General features: G+C 45.3%; 1 protein-coding gene across 2 annotated transcripts in view; it reads right to left on the bottom strand.

Moving 5' to 3' along the window:
- The window catches only part of LOC119187632 (Spaetzle domain-containing protein 3), a 116,559-nt gene continuing 89,539 nt past the window's right edge, over window positions 1-27,020 (bottom strand). Inside the window, exons 2-6 of one of the 2 annotated variants that reach the window (XM_037435720.2) lie at window positions 24,833-24,957; window positions 10,000-10,056; window positions 7,097-7,276; window positions 4,279-4,404; window positions 1-953 (exon numbers count right to left, since the gene is read on the bottom strand). In XM_037435720.2, coding sequence (XP_037291617.1) covers window positions 785-953; window positions 4,279-4,404; window positions 7,097-7,276; window positions 10,000-10,056; window positions 24,833-24,957 — 657 coding nt within the window. In that variant the 3' untranslated portion in view covers window positions 1-784. The remainder of the gene's footprint in view (window positions 954-4,278; window positions 4,405-7,096; window positions 7,277-9,999; window positions 10,057-24,832; window positions 24,958-27,020) is intronic. The other variant, XM_037435721.2, reaches the window with a different exon arrangement.

Genomic DNA, 27,020 nt, shown 5'->3' with positions numbered 1-27,020 from the left:
TAATAGTGTGAGCTTTCTTTTTATTTATTTCTCTCTATGCCTGCCTGAAGTAATCATTAAACGCTCTCTTTTCTCAGGCTCATCTATGGCCATGCATGCCACGCTGAAGCATATAATATATACTCTCTGCCTGTTCCTTACGAGGAAGATTAAGGGGGTAAAAGACCACCTCACTCAGTCGATCTTCAGGCCAGGGCAATCCCTGCTTTCTTGAACAAATTACGTGGGTGTAATACTTATACTCCTCCCGCATCTTTCTTGAACAGTCAGTCCTCTGAGCACCACTCGCTGATCGCATAAGCACAGTGGGCCACAGTCGCCGCCATGCAGCAGGCTAGAAGTCGTTCAAGTGCCCACGCGCGCGCACGCACACACACCACACACGCGCACGCTCATTCACGGGTGCGCGGCCGACGCACGCGGAGAGTCACTCGGCCCGGGTCATTCCTGCGCCTTCCAGTCCTGTATACACACGCTGCCCAGTGGTCGAACGCGCACGCACAGTTTGTTTTGCTGACGGTGTCCCACATCCGTGCTGCTTCGGCTGTTCGTCCCGGAATGATCACATCACCACAGCTGTTTCGGCAACAATGCATCACGCAGAGTTTTTCTCGTCAGCTACAGATCTTCGCTGTCTCTTCTATTTTTGTCTTTTTTTTTACGGGAGCGATTTGCGATCTGCGTTGACCTTTCGAAGCAGCACACCACAACTCCTTTTGAGTGGCATTCATTGGTTTTCAAATGCCATCCAACGGAACAGCCATGTCACGAGAAGCATTGCGCGTCACTTTTTTATGGGGTTTGCACACCGGCACACACAACACGAAGGGAACAGGAACCAGTCCATGAAGATTCCTTTACAGTCGTCATCCGGGTCGTAAGCCAGGAGCCTATGCCACTTGTACTTCTGCTCGCAGCTGCAGTCGTTGTTGCACTTCTTGGTCTGCACGGACCTGAAACCATTGTAGAGTGGGCTGAATAAAGAGAATTTTCTATAGGCACAAGGTGGGCTTTCTTCGAGCATGAGTTCCTTTATTCAAGTGTGAAAACACTGAAATTTAATCGGGAGCTGTCTTTTGGGGTCATAAAATTTTAAATTTTGGAGCAGAATATTCTTGATTTGGAGCCGTTAGCAGCGTTTAATATGTCATCTTAGGAGCTTAAGAGACTTGAAGAAACTCGGAGGATTCCGAGTAAATATTCTAATGTGCTTAGAATACACATAGCAATCAAACAGCATTCGTAGAAAATCGTTTTTTTTTAAACATAACACTTGCAGGTATGAACTACACTACCATTCGACATACCACACGACCAATCTAGCAGGCTTGCCCCGTCGCAGTGGTCTAGTGGATAAGGTGCTCAGCTGCCGACCCGCAGGTCGCGGGATCTAATCCGGGCTACGGCGGCTGCATTTCTGATAGAGATGAAAATGCTGTAGGTCCATGTGCTCAGATTTTGGTGCGCATTAAAGAACCCCAGGTGGTCAAAATTTCTAGTCCTCCACGCGGCGTCTCGCATAATCTTATGGGGTGGTTTTGGGACGTTAAACTCTACATATAATTCAAATGTAGCCTACGTAATAAACAACATTAAAAATAACTGAAAATAAGTTTGTTCATAAGTATTTGAAGAACAAAAAAGCGTCAAACTTTCTCAAAAATAAAAATAAAAAAGAATTATTACTACAGAATAACACTAGTTACGTACCAGTAGAGTATTCGCTTGAAGTGATATGTTTATTTTTTGCAAATTACAGCGTTGGCTTTTTGTGGGTCTGCATATATACTTTTTAAATTTCCATCAGCGCTTCCTGCAGTTCCGTGTTGCTCTTTATCACGATAATATCACGGTAAGCGTCTGTAGCGTTCTGCTCGGCCACGGCGTTGGTGTGGCGTCATGAGTACTGCACGCTTTTAACAGGCGACAATACAAGCGCGCTGCCACCCCGTGCGGGACCACTTTTAAAGGGACCCTGAAACACTTTTTGAAGTAACCATCGCATGAATTCACTGGAAGAGCTCATTGCCTCAGGAATTCAACGCCGCAAAAAAAAAAAATTAAGAATCCGTCCAGTGCGAGTGGAGTTACAAAGGTTTGTCGCATGCTGCAATTTATTCTCTCGTCCCGACGAAAGTGCTCGAGGCTAAGAAGGGAGAGATGGCAGGGCCATAGAAAAAAGCCACGCGCGCTTCGTAACTTTGAGCACTTCTTTCATTTTTTTGTTTGAGTGCGCGGCTTTCTCAGTGTGATTGCGCGTGCACGCGTGGACAAGTAACGGCCTCCCACGGTGATCTCTGTAACGAGCGAGCGCACCATGTTCAAATCAGCTAATGGCTGATAGGTAGGTCGTTGACGTGTGATTTTTTGGGCATATAACGTGATTTGCTGAGAGAAGAACAGCAATTTTCAGCTCACTTTGATAATTTCTTGTGAATTCCAGGCCGCGTTGTGTGCTGTAATATTTGGCTCGCCTGTTGTCGGGATCCTGTGCCATTGATCGGCAGCATTTTCTGACCATGCTAAAGAGTGTTGCAGGGCCCCTTTGAGAGTGCGGCGCGGGCACAGGGAACCTCGCCGCACTGACTACAGCTAAGTGCCGCTACAACAACGTTGCCGCGACGCGCAAAAAAGTTCGCTGTCGCAGCATTGTATCGCAGCGATGTTTTGTGAAGTCAGCAAGATTTTATTATGATTGGTTTTATGTTTGTTCTTTGGTTCCAGCAAGTGCATCCATTGTCTTTGTCATTGTAATTTTGATAACTCAGACGTACACATAGCCGCACACCAAGTGAATGTATTTTCTGTCGTATGACATCTACCAAAATTGTAGCTGAACTTGGGGTGTGCGTTATACGTGAATTCCTGTGTGCAGGTTGGCTTCCCGGCGCGCTTTCTCCGTAACGCAAGAAAAGTGGCTTTGATCCCAACAAGTGTATCTTTTATTTTTCCCCCAGGGTTGCCTATTATTGGGCAAAAGGGTGAGGGTGGAATGCCAATTGCGTGCTGTGGTGGGTCATACACGAGAAAATACAATATTCAGACAACCCTCAAGGTGTGCAGAGTGAAATTAGCGAGCCAAAGCTTGTCTAATGACCAACTTTAAACACTAGGTATCAAAGCTGAAGCCGTACCACAACCACAAGCGAACGCAAGAAAGTTGTAACGCTTCCCTGCTGTAACAAATTTATTGCATTTAATCTCCCTCTGTGTTGGCGGTGTACCTCAGAAATTTTTTCGCTGTCAAATGTGGCGACAATGCTGTGCATCAGTTGCGCCATTTCCGATTTCAGTGTGTGTGCTCCGCCCGTGGGTATGCCTTCAGAGCTGTGTCGTTTCTATCCGTGATCGCGTCTACCGTGGTTTTGTCTGCAGTGCTGCTCTAAGTCAGTGCGCGTTGAATGCGCGCGTAGCTTCGGAATCTCTTTGACACGACCACGTCAGTGTTCGCAGCGGTTCCAGCAAGTTGTAAATACGCTTAGACTAGGCGAACGTTGGCCGCTATGCCTACATAACACTGTGGTTGTCATTCACGATCTCAAGTGACCACGCGCAGCCGCATCGACCCGAAAATTGCAGAGAATGGAAGGACACGCTACGCACAACAGAGAACCGGTTGGCCAACACCGCTATAGGCATCCCACTTGACAGTTTTTGCTGAGCGACAGTCGATGGAGCACACATCCAAACAATTGAAGCACGCTCGAAAGACAGCAGCACATTTTGGGTGGGCACACATATTTATAACTGCCCAGAGAGAGTTTGGCAGCATCATTGGAGCTTTCATTTTAGAAAGGTGCATGAAAGAAACTTCGACACGTCCGCACATTCTGCAAATGTCTCATTTGCTTCGTATCCCTGGCACTCTTTGCAAATTTAAGCAGTCAACTCAGCCTTTTTTGGCCACTGAAGCTGACATGTAAATAAAAATTCTTGCTTCGCCACTGAAGCTGACATGGAAATCAAAAATCTTGCTTTTGAGGTTGAAATCGGAGGAGTTCTACAAAAGTTTTGCTATCTTTATCCTTTTGGAGTAGCTTGGAGCAGGAGAACAAAATGATATCATACACGCGCAACTTGCGCATCTGACTGACCCCTGTATTGCTCAGAGGAGGTGTACTCATGGTGTATGTAGTGTATATAAAATCAAACTGCTACGACAATCGCTTACTATGCTAATGGTAGCGTGCATTACAAAATAAATTGTCACCTATTGCGATGTGAAAGGCGCTACGCTACGCCCTAAAATAGAAAACAGTATCTTTGAGGTATACGTACTGGCAGACTTCTTGCTGTATCGCCTGCTGCAAGTGCTGCGTGTTGACAATGGCTCGAATCTTGCCAGCGCTGTTCGATGCCCAGTATGGTGTGACAATTTCCACAGCCGACTCGCAGGCATCCACTCTGTGAGAGAAGAGGTAAGCAGCTCGGCTCAGTAGTGTTCAACATGTTGTTACAGTTTATATGCGTGATTACATCTTCATACTTAAATTATCTCGTGCCTAATTTTGATTGCTTTAAGCGAAGCTACTTGACCTTAAGAGGTTGTTCTTTTTTTCTTCCTCGAAGCTCCATTCTTATAGATGTGAATTATAAATATAAACTCCAATTCACGTAAAGATATCCGTTACGCAAAGTTAGGCGAAAAAGAGGACTACATATTTCCATGAAACATAATTTCACGAGAGTGCTACATGGTGACAAAGAGAACCCTTCCATGAATGGCATTAGGGTCTGGCGTCGTAAAAGCAAAACAAAAATATGAATTTGTCTTATATGATTGCTGCCATCAATATTTACAAGCTAGGCGCATGCCGTGTCTTTACAGTCTTCCACTCCTTCTGTCCTATCTACTGTGCCCAGTACTTTCTTCACTGAGGGCCTTTCCTGTCACGCTGCGTCACAGAAGAAAGAACCACTCTTCCATACGGTAATCACAAAAGTGCACTGATGGTAGTAGTTAAATATGTGGCAGTATGAACTTGTTCAAGTTGATGACCTTATAATGATTACACAGGTATAGCAGGTAGATTTCATATCTGTGCGTGTCTTGGTAATTTCAATTTTTTTCTGTAAGAGCTTATCGTAGCTACTGGCTTCAACTGTGATTTCTTATCTTAATCATTGAAAGTGAGTGTTCGCTACGTACCAATGTTCCTGAAAAGGAAGGTACATAACAGCTATTTGTTACCGGCACTTACCTACGGAGCCAAAGCCTCGAGGCTTACAAAGGTGGTTCAATTGAAATAGAGAACGACGCAGCAAACAATGGAAGAAAAAAATAAGAGGTACAACTTTCACGGACATCAAAGAGAAGAGCGGTTCCGGAAACAAATGTTCCGGAACCGCTTCACACCTTCCCACACCTAACAAAGGTGTGGGAAACACACCTTCTGTGAATTCTAGCAGTGGAGTGTCACAAAGAAATATGACGACATTCAGCCGCTCCGCGGGCGGTTTTGCGCTTCTTGTGGAGTGTTGCTTACTTTGCGAGCACTCGGTTCAACATGACTCCTCATAGAATAACCAAGCCCTAGTGAATTGTCTTTATAGCGTTGAAGCACACGTAGTCAATACTGTCAACTTGCTGCCGACACTATCACATGCTCTATGAGGCACTGCACACTTACTGCGACGTTGATGTTAACTCAATGCATTTTACTGATGAATTAACGATGCTGCTAATGATTGTTTTCCATCTTCTGAGGCCAGCAGACTTCCAACGAGCACTGCAATTTAGCGTGCAGCCTCCATATTCCTCTCATACCTCGATAAAGAAGGCATTATATTACACGTCAATAAATACTTAATTTATTCGTGGATATGCGGAAAAAGCAGAACAATAGGACTTGATTCAGATTACGCTATGTAACTTCTTATTTAGGTTTTGCTTTTAATTTCTTGTTAAAAGTGTTATCAGATAAATTATTCAATACTTCGCAAGTTTAATAAACCCCTAAATATGTTTAGCGGCTCAACATGACAACGAACAGCGAGTTGCTCAATAACAACGACTTTGTTGTATTTGCGCTATAAGCGCGTGTTTTTTTCTTTTCTTTAACGCTTTACATGAGAGACCTGAAATGCGCGGTGAACGGGGACGCAACGAACATTCCCCCGAGTGAAAGTCGTGGTTGTGAATCATTGTACGTTAAAGGAAAGCTGAAGAAGTTTTAGAATTCAATCAAACTTTGTGTTTAGGAAGGACAGATGTTATTGTTGACGATTTCGTAATTGTTTTCGCGTTTGTAGCAGCAGGATATTAAGAACAGGCGAAATAAAAGCTTGTCTTGCCCCGGTCCCACGAGCCCGCTGAAAGTGTGGGCGTGGAAACGTACGTCATCTTCGTTTTCTCTGGCCCGGAGCGAGTCTCCGTGACTAACCCATGACGCACCGTTGCCGGAACTAATCAAAGAGGCCACACTTCATCAGTGCTGCTGTTGCAGATGACGTGGAATGCCGAGAATGACGTCACCGTGTTCGCTCAGCGTCTCAAGAAGCCCGGCGGCCACGGCCACTGTTTTTTCACTAAAAAGTGCTATTGGCGTTCACTTTTGAGAACTATCACATCGGTTTTCTAATTCAGCATGGACCAAACTGTGCTTACACGCCCCTAAGTCATTTTTTTAGAAAAGTGCTTCAGCTTTCCTTTAAGGAAAGCAGGTTTTCGGAAAAGCTGCTTTCATACTAGCTAAGTTGCAACATATTTTATAAAGTAGTTTGTCACTTTTGTGAAGTATAATGTGTCTGTGTGTTTTCGAGGGTGGTATACATATCGTAATAATTGCTGTTATTGCTATTTTATTTTTTCAGTATGAGTGGGGGAGGAAACAGACAAAGAGCCGCTACGGTTATGGTAGCTGACCCGAAGGTAGCACCATCAAATCCCGGCCCATGGCAGCCGCATTTTCAATAGGGGCGAAGACGCTTGAGGCCCCCCGTGTGTGTAAAATTCCGTAGCTCTCCACTATGGTGCCCTAATGATCGTATCGTGGTTTTCGAACGTTGAACCTGAGCCCAAAATTATTATTATCTAGAAGAAAGCACTCTCCCAGAGCACAGCTTTCCGCGATCCGAATCGCCGCCAAAGACTCACTTGTTGGACGATGCACCGGCGAATGAGGAGCGAGACCTCTCTGTCCTGGTGTGGATGGTCTTCCCGTCATACGTCTCATAGTGGTCCCGGTGGCCACCGTCCTCGTCGGGCGACGAGTACTCGCCGAACATTCGCCGAATAAGCGCCTTGTTCTCGTCGATGAACATGTCGATGCGTTCCCTGCGAGCCACCACCCACATACGTTTCGCAATGCGCTTTCAGCATAGGCAAGCCAAGACATCCATAAGCAACGTGCCCAGTAGGCGCCGCAGCCAATGGTAATGACGCACACTGCTTGCAATTATAAGTGCGCGGCCAATGTTTTGAAACGCGTGGGTCAGCGTCGTCGACAATACCTTTTAGGTTCATCGCTGCAGTCAGGATTTAGCTTTCAGATGCCGCTGGTCGGACTATGTGTAGAACAAAAAAGTAATGACGTGGCATGGATTGCGCACGAAAATGTGCGCAAAGAGTGCCACGCAATGACTAGTGACGACTGATCATATTTTCTGTAGGCCTTAATATGAATGGTTCCAGAGACACACGTCCCGTAATCGTAAATTTATGAGCCGTCTTTATTATTTTTTGTCGCATGTCACATGAATACCCTGCTCTTCCTCTGCTTCTCTTCATTTTTTTATTTTTGCCAAAGACTTCATTTAGTGTCTTTAACGTTATATATTGTTATATATCATAATGAGTTATATATCCACATACTATTAAGGAATTTGCAGAGCTCGTTATTTGCTTTCAACTTTACAATCGCTGCCTTGTTAATGCTTAAAACTTTCCATGCCTAATACCACTCAGTGGGGTACATTGATGCGAGGATATTTGAACACCTTTCGAGAACGCGTTGTCGCATGCATCACTCACTCTGACATCAAACATAGCTTCTGTGCCGCTTATACTCCACAAAATTGCTTATGAAGGCAGCCTGCCGCTGACTGCAGCGACCGAATTAACAAACGATATTTCACATACAAAGAAATGATCAAGTTTCACTCTTCAGGCCCTGCAAGTAAAATGCCCTCAGAAGAAATATTCATCAGTCAACCGTGCACAACTTGAAACTTGTGGTAGTGACGAACACCGAGCAGTATACCATGCATGCAGCGTGCTATCGTGCAACCACATTCACCTAAAGCTACGTGTTGACAAACGACGTTTAAATGAGGAAACGTGCAATGACGACGAAAGTATAACGACAAGTCCAACTGATACGCAGGCAACCTGAAATAGGCCTGGCGTTCAGTTCTTAAAGTTGCTTATTATATATTGCATATTATTCCACGTTCGTCGACAGATCACTCCTTATATTTCTCAGGTTTTATCTTTGCGGTATCCTACATATTGTATCAGCGGCGTTGTTTAGTTTACCACAACTTCCAACGTACAATCCCAGGCCGCGGTGGCACTTAAAAGAGGACGTAATGCAAAAATGCCCGTGTACTTAAATTTGTATTCATGTTTAACCGCCCCGGAGTATCAGGCATCAAAACCGATCTGAAGTGACGGCACGTCATTGACATACCCGGGCATTCCTAGTCGGAAATTTCGTCATAGCTCTTTTAAGCCTCACCCACAAACGGATATCCTCTGCGCTGTGTGACCATCTCCTGACCAGAGATAACGGTTGTGTTCTACAGTTATAAGACATCCGTTCCCATGACCCTCAACCATGGTTTGCTGGCTCGGTGCCTCTGCGCGAACGACTTCTAGGGTGCCTCATTCGCACAGTCAACAGGTGACTGCGTGACCAGCATGGCTGAAGATTGAAGAGCAGCCCGCGTCCCTCATGCTCTCACCCAGGACCTCGGTCACATTATAGTGGGCTAGACAGTATCATTCACTGCAGGGAAACCCTGTAAGCCAAATGGCTTGTGTGGAAGGTTATCGCTGGGCCGCACACGCACGAGTCTATGGGGCTGTCGCCTACTTGACGTTCACGTCACGTTTCACTCGACGTGACTGGTCTTACACTAACGAGAGACAGATAGAGCCACGGATAAGAAAGCGCGGTTGCCCGAGGTCACGCAAGTCGATCGACGGTGCGCTCGATACGCGCAAGAGCCGCCGTTTCTCCGCTTGACTAATCGGCTCACTTCCTTGCAGCCACACGAGCCGCTAGTATCCTTTCCGTGCGGCTCGCATGCGTTCTTCGTTCTTCTGTCGATGAAGCGAAAAAGGCCACGATTTGTTTGGCGCTTGTGCACTTGTCATCTTGACAAATAACTCCACTTGGGGAAATTTTTCAAAAGTAGGCAAGCGTGAGAGAGGGGGTACTACCTAATATCCCACAAAGAACAAAAGCTGTACGTATCATATCTGAGGGCTGAAGAAAAAAAAGTGAGAGACCAATTACAGTTTCACACAGTGAAGATCGTCCATGCAACCTTGAGAAAAAGCATCCTTCACATTTTCGAAAAATTTCCACAACAGTGAAATGAATCGTGCAAACAGGTGTGCACAAGTCGTGGCATGCAGAAGGTATCCTCTTCGTGACAGGCGTGCTTCCAACCGGGCATGCCGGGGACAGGCTTCGTGCATGTTGGAAGGGATTTCCAGCGCGTATGCTTCACTTCGCAGCAAACACACGACAGCCGAGCGCCACTGCCCTTTCACTCTAATAGTTCTGAATAAAAGAGGAGCTTCGCTGAATGTTTTATTGTTTCACCTCCGGGTACCGAAAAATTTGCAAAATGGTTAATAAATACGGTGCATTCATTTTCAGTAATTGAGCACTTGCTCTAAAAGAATAATCAGACATAGTTAACGAGCCGTGATTGAGTTAATAACGCTGTTGGGCGTTTGGCCCTCGGTCTGTCGCGCATTTCGGTGCGTCGAGGCGTCGCACATAGGAATCCACAGCCACGTGCACACTGTGATGTCTGTCTACCTACCTTTTGACTCTTTTCCCCTTGTACCTTTCACCGCCTTCAATGCCTGTCCAATTGACTCTGCAGGATAACGGGAAGCACAGCACTGACGCAAACTCCAGAGAATTTTCTCAGCTAGAGCGCTTAGAGCACTGAAGTCCTCAGACTTGGTCATGAGTGTTCCGCAACACAAACAAGCAACCACATTCGACCGAGAGCTTTTACATCATAACGGACGTAATGTGACAGAAAAATGGTTTCTCTACCGGACAAAAACGTTGTGGGCTGTATACTCGGTGATCAAGTCAAGCCCACATTTCTGAAAACGAATCAAACCAGGTTAAACGCTCAATATGATGTGAGCTGATGCATGAACGCAATCAGAAGCGTAGCCAAGATGGAGATGAGGGGTGGGTGGGTTAGAAACACTCCCTCCCGAAATTTTCAATTTTGCTTGTGCATGAATACACGCACAGATACAAACACAAGCATGAACATACACAAACATAACTGAACACCTCCCCCCCTCTGAAAAATTTGTTTTGTTGACGCCCCTGAACGGAATCGACGGATACTACATCGATGCAGGAACGTCATTGCTTACAAAGTTCATAAAAATGCTAAGTAACAATTAAACCACAAAAATTATTACTGTCTAGGCAGCTACGTAAGCTGCAGTTGCGCTATATATAGATAGCAACCATGTGCAAAGCAGTATAGCATAGAGAGGAAGCTCACAGGCTGAAAACAGTGACTAAAATATGTCTCACTTCAAGTATTGAAAAGTGCTCGTATAAAACACTGGTGCAGTGGCTAATCAAGGGCGAACTCTAAGCACGCAGAATTCGTTTCGGTGTATGCTTCGGCAGCTGCGTTTATGGTGATACCGCTGTTGAGAATGTTGGTATTCAATACATAAAGATCACCATGTTGCTTCTTTAGCACTTGCAATATTACGAGTTCGGGCAACAGTAAACCTTGGACAACAACAACAACAACAACAACAACAACAACAACAACAACAACAACAACAACAACAACAACAACAACAACAACAACAACAACAACAACAACAACAACAACAATAACAACAACAACAACAACAACAACAACAACAATAATATTAATATATTATATTAATAGTAGTATAATTATTAATAATATAAGGGCCATAGACATAATATTTTTCAGAGTGACTGGCCATCAATAAACCTTTATGTAGGTTGGTTGTACATGAGTTTGTATGTATGCATGTAGGTCTGTTAGAAAAGTATCCGACCTTGGATGCAAGAAAAAAAAAACTGGCAAGACTGCAGCGTTGTAAAACAAAGTAGTTCCTTGAAGTAGTCCCCTTGGGGCTACACATACTTCTCACAGCGGTGCTGCCGTTGTTGGAAAGATTCTGAGAATGGAAGGCCTCTTTCGGAATGGAGTTTAGCTCAGTTGTCGTTGCAGCCATAATGTCCTTCCCTGTATCAAATCGCTGGTATTTCAATGTTCTTTTGAGTTTGCGAAACAGCCAGAAGTCGCAGGAGGGGATATCAATATAGCAAGGAGCCTGTTTAACTACAGGAGTATGTCTTTTCGCCGAAAACGTCTGAACCAAGTGTGAGGAACGTGCAGGAGCATTGCCGTGATGGATGCGCCAGTTGCCTATTGACCACAACTTATGTCTCTTGCACCGCGCAGCGCCACGTATGCGATGGAGGACATCCCTGTAGTACTCTTTGCTGATTGTTTGGCCTTCTGGCACGTACTCGTGGTGTACCACACAGCGGAAGTCAAAGAAAGCAGTCAGCATCACTTTGACGTCGCTGCGCACTTGGCGGGCCTTCTTTGGTATTGGTGACGTGGAGTGTTTTCACTGTGACGACTGCGATTCGGTTTCCGGGTCGTACTCGTACACCCAAGACTCGTCACCAGGGATACTGGGATTCATCAAGTTAGGGTCACTGCTTGTGAAATTCAGCATGTCCTGTAAGGCTACAACATGAAGTTGCTTTTGCTCCACCGTGAGCAATTTCAGCACTAATTTCGACGCAACTCTCTTCATGGCCGACTCTTCGGTCATAGTGAAATGGCCAGAGAAAGTGCTGATGCTCACTTCTTCCGTAAATTCTCGGATAGTCACATGACGATCCCGCATCACCACAGCGCTCACTACGGCAATGACCTGGTAATTTCGGCATGTTCATGGCCGACCGGGGCATGGCTTAATCTCCACCGATGTGCGGCTGTCTTTAAACCGGTTTTATCACTCCTTAACTTGGGTGCGGCTCATAGCGTTGTCACCGAAAGTCGTCTTGATTTTCCTAATGATTCCCACTTGGCTGTCGCCCAGTTTATGGCAAAATTAGTTGCAGTAGCGCTGCTCCAGCCACTCCACATTTTTTTTGCAAGGGAAAAACGACGACAGCACTTCACACCACCTCACTGAAAGGTTGCATCCCAGTGACTGACACTATTGGAAGGCGAGAAAAAAAATTCCCGCATGCGCACGAAGGCCCCAAGTCACCTGATGCAAGCGCGCGTGTTTCAAATCTATAAGGTGCTCGCAAAAAAAAAAAAAAAAAACTAAGGTCGGATACGTTTCTAAGAAATGTCTCCAAAATTACAAAACATGGAAAGTTTGTTCGATGCTATCACAATTACTCATTCCGTAGCCACAAGAATCTTAAGATGGCTAAATACATCAGTTGTGACAGTAATCAAGCAAGTAAAATTAATTTGTTTTTTAATTTGTTAGTCAGGCAGTTATGTCACTTAGAAGAATTTAGTGCAAAGGGATCACAACTTCAAGATAGAGAAGTGACCTCTAGTAACTATTGTGACGTAGTGAAATTTAACCAAATTTAGCGGCGTAACCGAACCATCCATGAGCACAAGCAGACCAGAATTACGTCGGTACACAGGTTAGGTTAGGTTAGGATGTTGTAGGTCACCGGCGGATCTAGCCTTGCATAATTTGCAGGCAATTGCACCGCCTGGATTCCTCTTTGGTAACTGTAGCTAATGTCCTTTGTTTGTTTTTGTAACTAAGCACGAGCAGGCTCTTAAAATAAAAATCCTGCATAGCGCGACGTAAGCTAGCCTGCATAAGACGGTGGCCTCTGTGCTATTCCACATGCAGTATTGTGCCGGTACTTAATCTCACTTCACCATACCCCTAACATGATTGTCACTTATCACCAGTCACATGCGAGGTTTGTAGCATTAAAAATTCAAAAGAAGTCGCGACACCCGTTTCCTGAAGATCGAGTGACCACGCGGAAACACAATATCAGTCACGCTGTCACATGGCGAGCCTAAACATTGCAGTTCCTCAAAGAAACCTTGCCCTTCCTGCTTAAGCCCACAACACTTAAGCAAATAGTGTTCTATATCAGCATTTTCTTCGCACTTCGAGCACAAGGGCGCCGCGGAGAGTCTGATCTTGTGGATCCATGCTGGTGTACGCGCTGATCCCGTTCGGATACGATGAAGCAAGCAGGCCTCTTCCCTTGATAGCCCTTCTGTCACACATGGATAGTGACGTGTCAGCCACAACAAGTGAAAATGATTATTGGCAGCTTCTCGTAAGATACGCTGATTGTCTTTGGGAGCCTTTTTTGTTGAGGCTCCAGAGCACTCCGGGCATGTCTGTCAGCTGCCTTATTACCCGCTATACACACATGTGATGGAATACATTGAAACGTGATGTTTAGACAATGTCATGTAGGTCTTTAAGGATTCGCAGTGATCTTTGAGTGCATCAATCCAAAACCAATCCATGTTTTAGCCGCTGCAAAGTGGGCTTACTGTCCAAAAACAGCACGACTTGTTGCTGCCTACAAAACTTCAGTTTCTTCAGGGCTACTTGAATTGCCATGCTTTCACATGCTGTCGATGAAACAACGCACTCGAGTCGCGCTGCTCAGGACGCCTTTGGAGACGGGATTACAAACACTGCAGCGCTTGCTCCGCGCACTATGTCGACCGATCCATCGGTAAAAACTTTGAAATGACCGGCGTGTTTTTCTTCAATATAATCAAGTACAAAAAAAAACGTACCTTTGCTGTGGGTGTGGAACGCTTGCTGTGCATCCGTAAAATTGTCACCTGACAGTTGACATCCTCATGTGACCAAGGTGGGTCTTGTCGAAGTTGTCTTTGGGGAAATCAATGCCAAGATGGTGAATAGTGTTGAGGGCTACGAAAGCTCGCGATTCCGTGCGTCACTGAAGGCGACTGAGTAGTTCTCGTCCTGGGCTCGATTCGTCAAGTCGGCAAAGCTGTGTCAGCAGTCGTTGAGAGGCGACAAGACGTAACAGTGGAAGGCGAGCTTCATGAAGCACCTTCATGCTCGCTGCCAACTTTGGCACTCCCAAAGCAACTCTGAGGCCTTTACGATGAAGTTTTTCTAGTCGTTCGTACTGTGACTCACTCGCAGAAATCAGACGCAATCGGAAAAGCACAGGATTGACAATTACTGCCGCACGTAACTTTATCATTGCTGTTGGCTGGCTCCCCCAGCTTGTTCCTGCCATCCTTCGAAGAATGTTTACACTGGGTGAGAGCGCTAACGTTGTCCTGTCTACTGCCCGTCGCCAATTCATTGTGGTGTCTAGTGTGACTCAAAGGAATCTCACGTACTTAATTTTCTTAATTGGTGCATCAGGAAGGAATATTTTCATACTTGTTTCTCGTCTTCGCATTTCTGGGAATAGCATCAATCGAGACTTTTCAGCTGATATTGTTAGTCCAATAGATTCAAAGTAGGTTTGTGCGGAGAGTATAACTCTTCGGCTAATCATTTCCAATCGCTTATGCTGATATTCAGACAGCCAGATGCATATGTCGTCAGCATAAATTGATATTTGAACTGCTTGATTGATTGATTGATTGATTGATTTGTGGGGTTTAACGTCCCAAAACCACCATATGATTATGAGAGACGCCGTAGTGGAGGGCTCCGGAAATTTAGACCACCTGGGGTTCTTTAACGTGCACCCAAATCTGAGCACACGGGCCTACAACATTTCCGCCTCCATCGGAAATGCAGCCGCCGCAGCCGGGATTTGAACCCGCGCCCTGCGGGTCAGCAGCCGAGTACCTTAGCCACTAGACCACCGCGGCGGGGATATTTGAACTGCCGTGCTCAGTCTTGAGAGCATTAGGTAAAGCAGCCATGGCCACAATGAACAACATTGGAGACAGCACACTGCCCTGTGGCACTCCTCTGGTGATTTTTCTTGAGCTACTCAGCACTGTCACTAACTTCACCTGCATCGAGCGATCACTAAAACACGCCTGCACAAAGCGTAAAAGGTGCCCTGTTGTTCCCATAGACGCAAAACCACAGATTATCGCACCTTGGAACACGTAGTCATACGCTTTTGAAACATCCAGGAATATTGCCAGAGTTGAAAAGCCGTATGCTCGTTGGTGTTCTATGTGACTCACCAAGTCCAAGATGCTGTCCTGTGCACTCAACCATTGGCGACGCCCAGTCATACATGCTGGAAGAGCCTTATGATTCTCCATCCACCATGTCAACCGAACACAGGCCAGTGTCTCCACCAGCTTCGCTACGCATGAAGTTAGTGATACTAGTCTATGTGATGCCAGTTCTGTCCTGTCTTTACCTGGCTTCAGCACTGGCACGACCCGGGCCATTTTCCAGGCTTGAGGAATGTTTCCCGACTTCCAAACATAGTTGAATAGCATAAAGAGAGCATTTGGTTTGTAATTCTGTCAGGTGCAGGAGCACAGCGTCGATGGAGATAACTTATGGCTGGCGTAAGTTCCCGCAGCGTGAATGGTGCGTCGGTGGCAGATGTAGAATGAGGCGGAAGTGGATAAGGTGGTTCACTTTCTCTTCCAATTACATAGATATCAAAAAACTCTTCAGCTAGAGGCGGCATTGATGTAGCCTTGACTAACGCGACGGTGATAAACCGTCTCAAAAGCTGGGGCGTGCTTCTGCCACTATTTACTACTCGTCATATTCCTGACAGTGGAGTAAATACACTTAAACTCTCACAAAACGTTGCCCACTGTTTTCTCCTAAGTTCATTGCTCTGTCACCGTATTGCTGCATTAAGTCTGTTGAACTGAGTTTTGCTAGCAGGCTCGCCACCTCTACGCATAAGCCTTTTCTTTGCTCTTTTTGTAGCCGCACACAAATTACGGAGTTTTAAGTCCGGGGCTGGAAAATGTGCAGGTAGCTTAGTATAGTGGTTGCAGCTGCATTGCTCACCAACATATCCTGAAACATATCCCTTCATCGGTGATCTGGATGCTCTCGGTAGCGATTCCGATTAGTTAATTTGCAGGATTTAGCTGCCGCGAATTGGTAGCCAGCAACCTTGATAAATATAGGGAAATGATCATTTCCAATTCTCTCCGGAGCTGTGCAACACGTGAGTTTAACGTCACTTGAATGCAAAGTCAAGTCAATAATACTTGTACAAGCTGGGGGCCTAAACAATGTTACATTGCCATCATTCGCAATGCATAAGTCTAGCTTATCAATAGCCTTTCCCAGACAACGTCCACGTAAATCCGATCTCTTGCCCCCCCCCCCGCATGACGTGTGATGCGCATTGAAATCACCACAAATGATGCGCGGAGCTGGGCAACGATGACACAGATATTCTAAAATCTTTTCGATAGAAATTTTCTTGTGAGGTGACGCATACACCGATGCAATGCTGACTTTGCAATTTCTTATCTGTACCCTGATCGCACAAACTTCTATAACATCTGTGCACAAGTCCGCCACATTGAGTGCTACGTGTGGTATCTCTCTTCGCATATACACAGCGGCGCTTCCATTTCGAAAAGTCGTTATGGTGGGGTTATTGTGAGAGACGTAATCAATGATTGATCTTTGTCTCGGCAATCCGGCCTCCTACAGAGCCAAGATCAGAATTTGATATTCTGTCGAAAACAGGTGTAGTTCATTCATGCGAGAAACAATACCGGTACAATTCCACTGCATTATGGAAGGCACTTTTCGGAGATTTAACGTGCACTGAGGCTTGGCCTTCGGCATCCTACTGTTGGTTGTGCCCGAAACAACCATGCAGCACTGATTCTAGAGCCAGCACGGCCTGCAGCGTGGTCTTCGCAGTACGTGGTGGCATTGTCGCTAGGTGAGAACGTAGAGCGGCAAGCAGAACACGAAAAATCTCCACAGTGTCGTGGATATTTTTCTCATTTCCCTTTGTCTACTGCTCGTATTCTTGTCTCAGTACTCTGGAATAGGTAGCTTGTGTAGAAATGTTCTAAGTAGACTCAGTTGACCTGGCTTCTTGTTCTGCTTGACTCGCATTACCCGAAGTTTTCAGGAAGAATTCATCTGAATACACCTCACGTACATTTTTTGGACTAGTTGCTATTGTGTCTTTCATCAATGGAGGAAAATCCTCAGGTGATTGAGCAACTGACTAGGCAGTAGTTGGTTCAGTTGGTTTAGGCCCCGCAAGAAAGGCTTTTCGTCTATGTAGCGCACTCAATCGGAATGGGCACCCACTATAACTGGCGGGATGGCTACTACTGGAGTTTGCGCATTTAAAGTCCGCCTTGAAAGTTTTGAAGCCATGTAGACCTCCACAGCGTTTGCATCGCAGCTCTCCTCTGCAGAATTTCGTCACGTGACCAAAACGTTGGCATTTAGAGCACCTCGATGGTGGTTCCGTGTATTCAGTGGTTTCATGTCGAGTAAAGTTATGATTAATAGTCAGAGGTCACTTGGTGTTTGGGGTAAACGCAAGTACCACCGCGTCCGTGGGTCTAATTTTCCACTCATTTGTAGAAGAAACTTCTCTTCTAACAATCCTTCTGACGGGTGTCAGGCCCTGGGGCTTCGTGTATTCGAGAAGATCCGCCTCGTAGTACCACTTCTGAACAACTCTGATCAACCAGGTGTTTCGCAGGTAGGCATTAGGAAGACGAGCACTAACTGCTACACCACACAGCTTGTCACACCTGAAAAGCGCATTTACTTGATCTTCAGTGGCCACGTCAATCAGTAGCGAACCTTGCGCAGTGAGATAACTCCGAACTGGCTCCGCGTCAATGACTGATGTCACCGCAGAATACAAAGCATTAGGGTTCACCTGTCTTAAATCCTTTCCGCTCTCTACAGGTGATATAATTACCGGAATACCCACAGTTCTACTTTTTCGGTGGCTTACGATCTTGAAGTTGTCGTCCTCCATGTCCGACCAATCGTCTACCTTCTCGTCGAGTCCCACTATTGTGGATGCGTCGTCAACAGTTGTAGGTTCATTGGCGTCACCACAGTTACGTTCGCCCGCTCGTTGATCTGGTCGTTTTGATGGCGTGTGGAATGGATCAGACGTCTGCCCTGGTCGCTTGCATGGCTGGGCCATGGCCGAAGTCCCGGAATCGGATCCTTCTACCAATTGCGTCTTATCGTAAGTGGCCCAGTAAAGGCGAAATTTTCTTGATGCCGCAGACGTCTTTGAGAGAATGACGATCAAGATGATCACGAAGGTGCAGTTCTTCTACATGCGTTAACGTATCTGCGTCATGTGTGCAGTATATAATTGCAAGCGGATACTGCACACCCACACAACGCAGTCGGTTGATGGTCAATATAACGACGCTCACTCATTTCAAACATCTCAGAAAATTATGGCAGTTGCATTCTTCTGCCTTTCGATTTCCGCTTCACTGCTGAATTTGGATGAATTCAATTACTTCGCAATAACTACTAGCTGCCATTTTTTTCGAAATTCCAAAGCTGCTACGTTCTCTTCGCTTGAAAGATTTCAGTTAGACATAACCACCTAACACTAATATTTAAAAATTTAGTAACACTAATATTTAAAAAAACCTCTCTTAGTGTCCAAAATGATGTCCTTATATACTCATCTTAAGATGCCTTCAGCTACAAAAGAAGTTACTGTGAAGGCATCCATGAAATATTGCTTTTCCGTCATTTTTGAGAATTTTGGGCACTTTTTTTTCAAGCACCTCGTATATATACATGCAAAATTTTTAAAACATTTTTGGAGGAAAAGAGAGGGTGTGAACCGCTTTCTCTGACCACGCCAGTTAATAATATCCATAACGACACTGTCAGAGTGTTGAAAAATAGAATACTTTCAATTAGAACAGCATTTACTTGGAGCGAAATTGGTCAAACACGGAGTTTTTCGGACATTTATCACTCTACAGCAATTGTTATCAAAAGCACCTGTTGTAGTTTCCTTTATTTAACATGATTACCTAAAAGAAAAAATGAACTCTCTGAGTTCACCAGCAGCTTTAACATTCTCTAATTGTTTTTGGTATACCATAAGACAGCGTTGTCATAAAGTAAGACACCAATGTCACCAACCCTAAGCGTTGCCTGCTGAGCCGGCGCGTTTGCAGACAGAGAGAGAGAGATGGCAAGAGCAAGGAGCTTTATTAGGCTGAGCCTACTTGGCTACCCAGAATTAATCTTGGATATATATTTGCCGTAAGCAGCGGCCAGCTCAATTGCCGCAAAGAACGTCAATGTGGACGTGTCTGTGCCGGGCAGCGCTTTTCTCTGCGCAGAAACATATGCCCCATCTGTAGTCAAGACAATCCCTGGCATATGGGTAGAAAACGATGTCGAGAAATCTGAAAACATAAATCACTTCCCCGATACTTGAGCAATTTCGTGCGAACTAAAAAAAAACAATCCAAGAATCGAAGAAGTTTGCGACATCTCCTCTCTATTATCAATGTTTTGCACATTGTTCCTTTAAAGAAAAGTTAAAAGAAAATGATGAAACAGCAGTGGTCGCAAAGTAGAAAAAAAAACGTATAGCAGCTCCACTACTGTGAAGCCCGAGGAAGGGCATCACACAAACAACCAGTGGTTCGCGTTCGTAGAGTTTCCACTGATCCGTTTACCGAAGAGTCAATGACGCCAATGTTTCAGATGAGCATGTCCCCGGCAAGAGTAGAATCCTGCTTGGCACATTCACGTGCATGGCCTGCGACATGTGCGCTACATTTTGCTGCGCCTTAACGACTTCCTACTTGTTACGGCAATTGAGATACGTGTCGTCGTGAGGTTGTTTCCCCCTTCAGATGTAGCCACGCAGCGGCGCACCAGCGCAGAGCCGACGCAGAGGGCGGCGCACAGGAAGGCCATTCGCTCACTCGACAGGGCGGTGGCGTCCTCTCTCGTGTACTGCTAGAGTACGCCCTATGTTTGCGAGACGTTTTAGTGAACTTAAGTTGATTAATGTGATTACTTTTTGACTATTTCTGTTCATTGTATTATTTATACCTCGTTCATTTTTAAGCTCGGTTTGAGCATTGCTAGCTTTGTTACTGTCTGTATAGAGAGTTTTAACTGTGAGCGTAATCACGCCAATGAGATGGATGGATGGACGACAAGCGGGGTCCCTCAAGTGCTCTGCAGTTGAAACCTTTCAGAAATAATCCTATGCTTTTTCTTGTCTCACAGGCTCAGCGTAGCCAGTTCTCTGTTCTTTTCAGCAATTAAACTTGCTTTTTTAGTTAGAGACCACGGTACAGCGAAGCGCAGTCGAAGAATAAACTTCAAGTCACATATCTCTGCTTAACGAATTTCGCATTTTCACGTGTGGTTTAACGCGGAAACATACACGTGTGTACGAACTAAAAAAAGAAGATGAAATAAAATAAGAGAGGAACAGCCGCCATGGCTGTTACGCCACCGCGGCTCTTGAGAAGACGGGAGACAGGAACACCGCGGTGGTTGCATGGATGGATGGATGTATCCGACAAATTGATTTCACTTTGCACTGGCACCTTGATAGTGCCCTTTAGATCGGGCGGCGGCTCACGCCACCTAGCCATAAAGTTAAGTACTATATCTATGTGTTGCAGGATTGAATTTCACTGACACCTTGATTGTAGCCACCAATCAGTTAGCCTCCTCTTGGTTATTTCTACCCGCTTAAAGTCTATTTTGCCTTCACTGTCCCTAAACCGCAATGCATTGAAAAATTCCGCGTTATTATCCTGGGCTATAGGGTGGAGCCCTTAACAGAACATTATTAAATGTTCAGCCGTTTCCTCCTGCTCTCCACACGCACTACATACCTTGTCTGTGCCTTCGTGTTTGGCTCGGTACGTCTTGGTCCGCAATACTCCCGTTCTGGCCTCAAATAGCAGAGAACTACACCGAGAATCATCGTAGATCTTTTTTTTTTGCAATTTTCTGCTTGAAGGTAAGGTAGGTTTTCAGTGACAATTTCGTGAGCATTCCAATATTCCGCATGCCCTTCTACTTTTCCTTCACCTTCTTCTTAACTGATGTTTCGTTTCGACTTGGGGTTCTGCTCTTTTCTAAATACTTGCTTTACGATTTTTGAGTTCGCTTCCTCCATTCAGTGTCAACTTTCTGCATGTACAAGTAGCTGAAAACTTTCCTAACCCAACACTCCGCTCCCATTTTTCTCAATCGCTCCTCAAATTCTATCTTGCTGCTAGCTTCCGTGCACTCAAACGATGTCCATCCCATGTCCCCCTGTACCCCCTGATTTGGAACATTCCCGTGTGCTCTCAAAAGACGTCTACCTATACTACGCTGTTTAATTTCCAATCTTGCTTGAACCTCTGATTCCATGCACAAGACCGCATTGCCGAACATCAAACCTGGGACCAAGTCACCTTTCCAAATTCCGCTCACAACATCATACCTTTTGTCGTTACACAGTGCCCTACTTTTCATTAGAGCTGCATTCCAGTCACCCTTAGTCATTGCGTATCTTTCGCGCTCCCTTAGGTACGCAGCCCCGTTATTTATCCATACGCCCAAATATTTGCATTATCTGTGATTGCTATACGAGGCGACACCTTGAGGCAGTTTTGGGCTCTGGCGTGGTGTGTTGAAACATGCGTGGCCTATTATATATATATATATATATATATATATATATATATATATATATATATATATATATATATATATATATATATATATATATGTATTAGTAAAGCTGACCACGTGAGAGCCTGAAACTGCCTCAAGGTGTCAGGACTGCAGAGCAAATACCTAACAATCAAACACCGGCTGCTCGCGCGCTCTACAGAGACGTGGCCGCGGCTGTGCATGCTTACAAGTAATAAAGTTCAAATGTAAAAGCAAAGTCCAGAAATGTACCTGTCTCGACCTGCCCCTGAAGCTTGGCACGCGGGAATGTCTTGGTACAAAGCACCTTACAGAGTATAAAAAAACATTTCATTTTAAATGAAGCGATTGCATTTTTTGATTCTAGTATGTAGCAATCGTGTGAGGTTTGCACATGACGGCATTTACAGCAGGACGTTTACCAGTTTCGCCACAAACATTTCCCGCCTCGCCCTGCCCTGGTGGTCTAGTGGCTGAGGCACTCGGCTGCTGACCCGCAGGTCACGGGATTGAATCGCGGCTGCAGCGGCTGCATTTCCTATGGAGGTGGGATGGTGTAGGCCCATGTGCTCAGATTTTGGTGCACGTTAAATAACCCCAGGTAGTCGAAATTTCCGGAGCCCTCCACTACGGCGTCTCTCATAATGATATAGTAGTTTTGGGACGTTAAACCTCCCATATAAATCAAATAAATCAATTTCCCTCCTGTCTGAGCTTGCGTTGTTTTGAATACCAATATATGTCAGACTCTGCCCAGGCGGCGCTGCGAAATGCATGCCACTAGCGCTCCCATCGACGAGCTGGCCATAATTGGGTAGTGCGCAGCGAGCCAGCCGCAAGCCAACGCGCATAGGCCCTTCTCTTTCGTTGGTCTTGAGGCGCGCTTTCCTGAAAATCAAGAACCTGGCAGGCTTCTTCCTTCAATCTAACCTCGCTTGAGAAATGTAGGAAGCTCATCAAAACGAAATGCGGGTAAAACGCAAAGGATGTGTCAGTTATTTGGGCGTACCGCAACTGGCAAATTAAGTGCAAGCGAGCATCGCATGACCAGGCAAGCACTCCGCCATGCGTTCTGTAACGTCTAAATGCATTAAACATGGCCATTCGCATGATATGCAAAAGCGATGAAGTGCATACACGAGCAATATATTGTACGATGTGTATTACGAAGCTCGCTTTATTCGGCACAAATAGCCCTGGCGATTTTCGACTTTGCAGTTGCATTCTCCTTCAATATCTCCCTTTTTGTGCATTGAACTGCTTTATTACGCATGCTAGAATGTTCTGCTGACGGTTGTCATCTGTTTGTATATACCGCAAATGGGCATACATGCGTGTCCACTTTCTCGGTGTACAACAAAAAGCAAAACCGAGGCCTCAGAAATAGCTCCGGCAATCGCGGAGACCAACGGTAAGAAAAAAAAATTGATTGTGGCCGCGATCATTTTGCGATTTACCTATATGACGTAGTACGTGTTCGCACTTCTTACTTGAAGCCGGAACTTAGAGCCTTCAAAGCCCTGAGTGGGTAATGCTGTGCAACTTCACATTATCGGTGGTTGCGGCGTGTGCGATGTTTATCGCATGCGTCACCTGCCTACTGCTGTTAAGCTTCATAATCAAAGTTACAACGGTTCTCCGTCAAAACTACTCAAAACAATAACAGGAGACCTACATTATATATCACACTTTTTTGTGCGAACGGCTGTAGAGAACGCGAGCAATTTGCTTACACAACACGTTCGCAACGGCCCGTACCCAGCGCTCTCGCCATTCTGCTTCGCGAGAGCTGCGGAAATAAGTAAACTGAAGTCATTTACGTGATTAGCAATTCGCAGCGCAACAGTAGCGTCGACTGGCGTCTTTATTCGTAGAGCGCGGAGCTGTTTCGTCTGCTCTTGTTTTCACCCTCCTTCTGGCAAGTGAACCAGCAAGCACTTCACGGCAGTTCGGTTACGCGTACGACTAGCGGAGGGAAATTCATAGTTTTTTAAAGTGTTTAATCCGCTAATACACCTAACATTTAGCACAATCGTTGTTTTGTACGCGGTAGTTGCACCTGGTTACGCAGAAAACTGTGCAAGAGAGTTGGGCTTTGCACTACCCAAAAATGCGTCGACAGGTAGCGCTGCGTGTCCGCAAAACTCCAGAGTCTGGCATTCATGGGCATGGGGAAACAATAGAACATCTTTTTAGAAGAAAAAACATAGAAAACAGCAAGGAGAGAAAAATGTGCAGAGTGCAAATGTTTGCCTGCGAAAACTTCTATGCGCTTCCGGGGCCTGCACTCAAAGTTTACCAAATGATGCTTCAGTGACTGATTAATTGAGCCTGTCTAGGAGGATTAAACGTGTTTCACAGAGCGAACTCCCTCGCGTAACGTTTTCCCTCTATCCGAGTCCCAAAGGGTCCCAAAAAGGTGCGAGGTAGCATCGCATTGTTGACGTTTTAAGCATTCACCAAATGTATCGCACCGTTTTTCGGCCTGCGAGCCACATCGATACTTCTCCGTTGTTGCTACTTTTCATAACTTTCTTACTCTGTTCTTGCATACTGTAAAACGGCAAAGCAATGGGTTCGACGTGTATATTTAAATTGCATCATGCATAACTCTTACGCGCAGCCTTTTTTTCCTGTTCCCTGTGCTTGCGTATACACGTACATACTAATTTCTGAGTAAACAGACGAACACAGAGGGGTGTTCGCATCTGTAAAGCACTTTACTACTTTAGTGTGCGACATTGGGGAGGATAGGTATTACGCGCCACTAGAGGTCGAATAAAGCTCACATTATAGAGTCATCAGACGCTATCAACAGCGGTTGGACGTCTCTTTGGTGTGCTTGCGTCCGATTTACACGCTCGACCACTTTCTTCCGTTACTTTGCCAGGTGATGCCCATCCGGCATCCAAAACACTTCGCAAAAAGTAATTACGACGCAGCCCCAAAATAAATGAAAGCACGTACTTTGGATAGCCGTTCCCGGGTGTCGGGCAGTACAGCTGGTTGAGCCTTCGAATGCAGGGATACCCTTTGAGGATTTCTGCTTTCAGGTCCAAAGCACACAAGACCAGTAGAAGTGCCAATGTCAGCTGAAAAGAGCCAGTTATGGTATTGAATCAGGACAAAGCAGTATAGAGTTACTTGCTAGGCGTACAGAATATAGACGCGCGCAACACACCTGCTTTTCCGCGTGATGACAGCAGAGACTAGACGGCAGTACTAAGCCCTAAAAGGACCTCAAAGTTGGTTAAAAAGAAGTAGGCCGAAAGAGTGCAATAACAAGCGAAATGGCAAAATGTTTTAAATATTTTGTGGCAAAAAAAAAGCCAAGGTTGAAACCTAATGTCATGATTCATGATGATGATTATAGAACTTTATTTGTAAAGTTCAGCAAAGTTTGAATCGGGTTGGGCCTCAGCCCCGGCCTATACGTCTGCCCTTGGGCTCGGTTGGCTTATTCGGCTCGATGGACGGCCCACAGTTGTACTGAAACAGCCCCTTTTACCCAGTGAGCATCTGCCGCGATGTGCCGTACCGGAATTTGCCACGCTACGTAAATACCGTATTTTAAAACTATGTTACACGTGTTTCTGTCTGGAATAAAAGCCCCCCCCCCCTTTTTGTTTGTTTTTTACCTGACAGTGCAGCACTTGCGAAGCTCTTGTTTTTCACGCCTCGAATCAGCATCCTTCACATATTTTGTTGAATTTATACGTAAAGTTTCTGCAGTGTCGTGAGAGATTCTCTACTCCTAAAGCAGAATGTTTACTGTAGATCAATTTCTAGCTGAATTCTTTCAGCATCGCAGCAGTTCTTCCCACGCAAGCGGGCGCCTGATACCTCAATAACGGGAACCAGTATTCTAATATGTGTGCCTGAAAGCATAAGATCTGATCACGTTATGCGGTATGATAGATAAATGTTGCTTCCTTTATGAATACAGAAATAAGTTACAAATTGAGTGCTGCGTCCGAGTGACTGTTTCGAGGTAAATTAATAACAACACAGTGAGCACGCCAAAATTTAAAGCTGAGCCTGAAAGACGTCGTTCACAGGTGAGCGGCACAGCTGTTACTGTCCTTGGGGCTCGTAGCATGTGTCACGACAGTACGCCATCGTTGTACGTATACCATTTCGCTAAGGCATGATCGCTTGAGCACCCCGCCGCGGTGGTCTAGTGGCTAAGGTGCTCGGCTGCTGACCCACAGGTCGCGGTATCGAATCCCGGCTGCGTCGGCTGCATTTCTGATGGAGGCGGAAATGTTGTAGGCCCGTATGCCCAGATTTGGGTGCACGTTAAAGAACCTCAGGCGGCCGAAATTTTGGAGCCCTCCACTATATATACGGCGTCTCTCGTAATCATGCGGTGGTTTTGGGACGTTAAACCCCTCACATCATCATCATCATAATCGCTTGAGCGCGATGTCCTACACATAAAGTGGAGAGGCTGTTTTCAAGTTAACAGCAGTTAATAAGCCTAAAAAAACACACTAAAACCAAAATTGACTCGCATGATGACTCACGCACAAAAAAATGGTGCCTCTTGTAAAAAAAATGTCATTTGGTTAAGAATATAGTGAATCAAGTTACTTTCTTTTCCATAATTCTAAGAGGTACAGCCCAAAGTAAGGCAGAAAAACAAGTCCATGGTTGCCGTCGGATTGCAAAAGGAGCCAACACTCAGGCTGACGTTTGCCAAGGTAGCCATGCCGTTTTATTTTTTTTTTCATGTGATTTTTAGCCAAGTGGAACATATATAGGCTTTTTGTGAATATATATTCATTATCAATAAACAGTGAATAATAGAATTTTAAATGGGAACAACACAGAAAGAGTGCATAACTTTTTTCTTCCTCTTGCGTCGTTCCAAGCCAAAGGTAAGTTGTAAATTAATAAATAAATTGTAGCAAACAAATTCAATAGGCCTGCATTCACTTCATGTAGAATTAACTTTCCTACAAAGTACCGAGTTCTTTTGGAAAATTACAATTGACAGGTGGTTGCCGCAAATGAAAATTGATTACTAGAGTTGCCCATATTACCAGTCCGTCTTGAAATAATGAGACGCAGTTGAGACTGAGCAGTGCAGCTTCATTCTGCGGCAGATCTTTGTTTTGTCAGGCTCACACGCATAGGTCAGCAGAAGTTGTGG

This window comes from Rhipicephalus microplus, chromosome X (assembly GCF_043290135.1).
Source record: "Rhipicephalus microplus isolate Deutch F79 chromosome X, USDA_Rmic, whole genome shotgun sequence".
Lineage (NCBI taxonomy): Eukaryota > Metazoa > Arthropoda > Arachnida > Ixodida > Ixodidae > Rhipicephalus > Rhipicephalus microplus.
The sequence above is the reverse complement of the archived record's forward strand: the minus strand, read 5'-3'. Positions and strand labels throughout refer to the sequence as shown.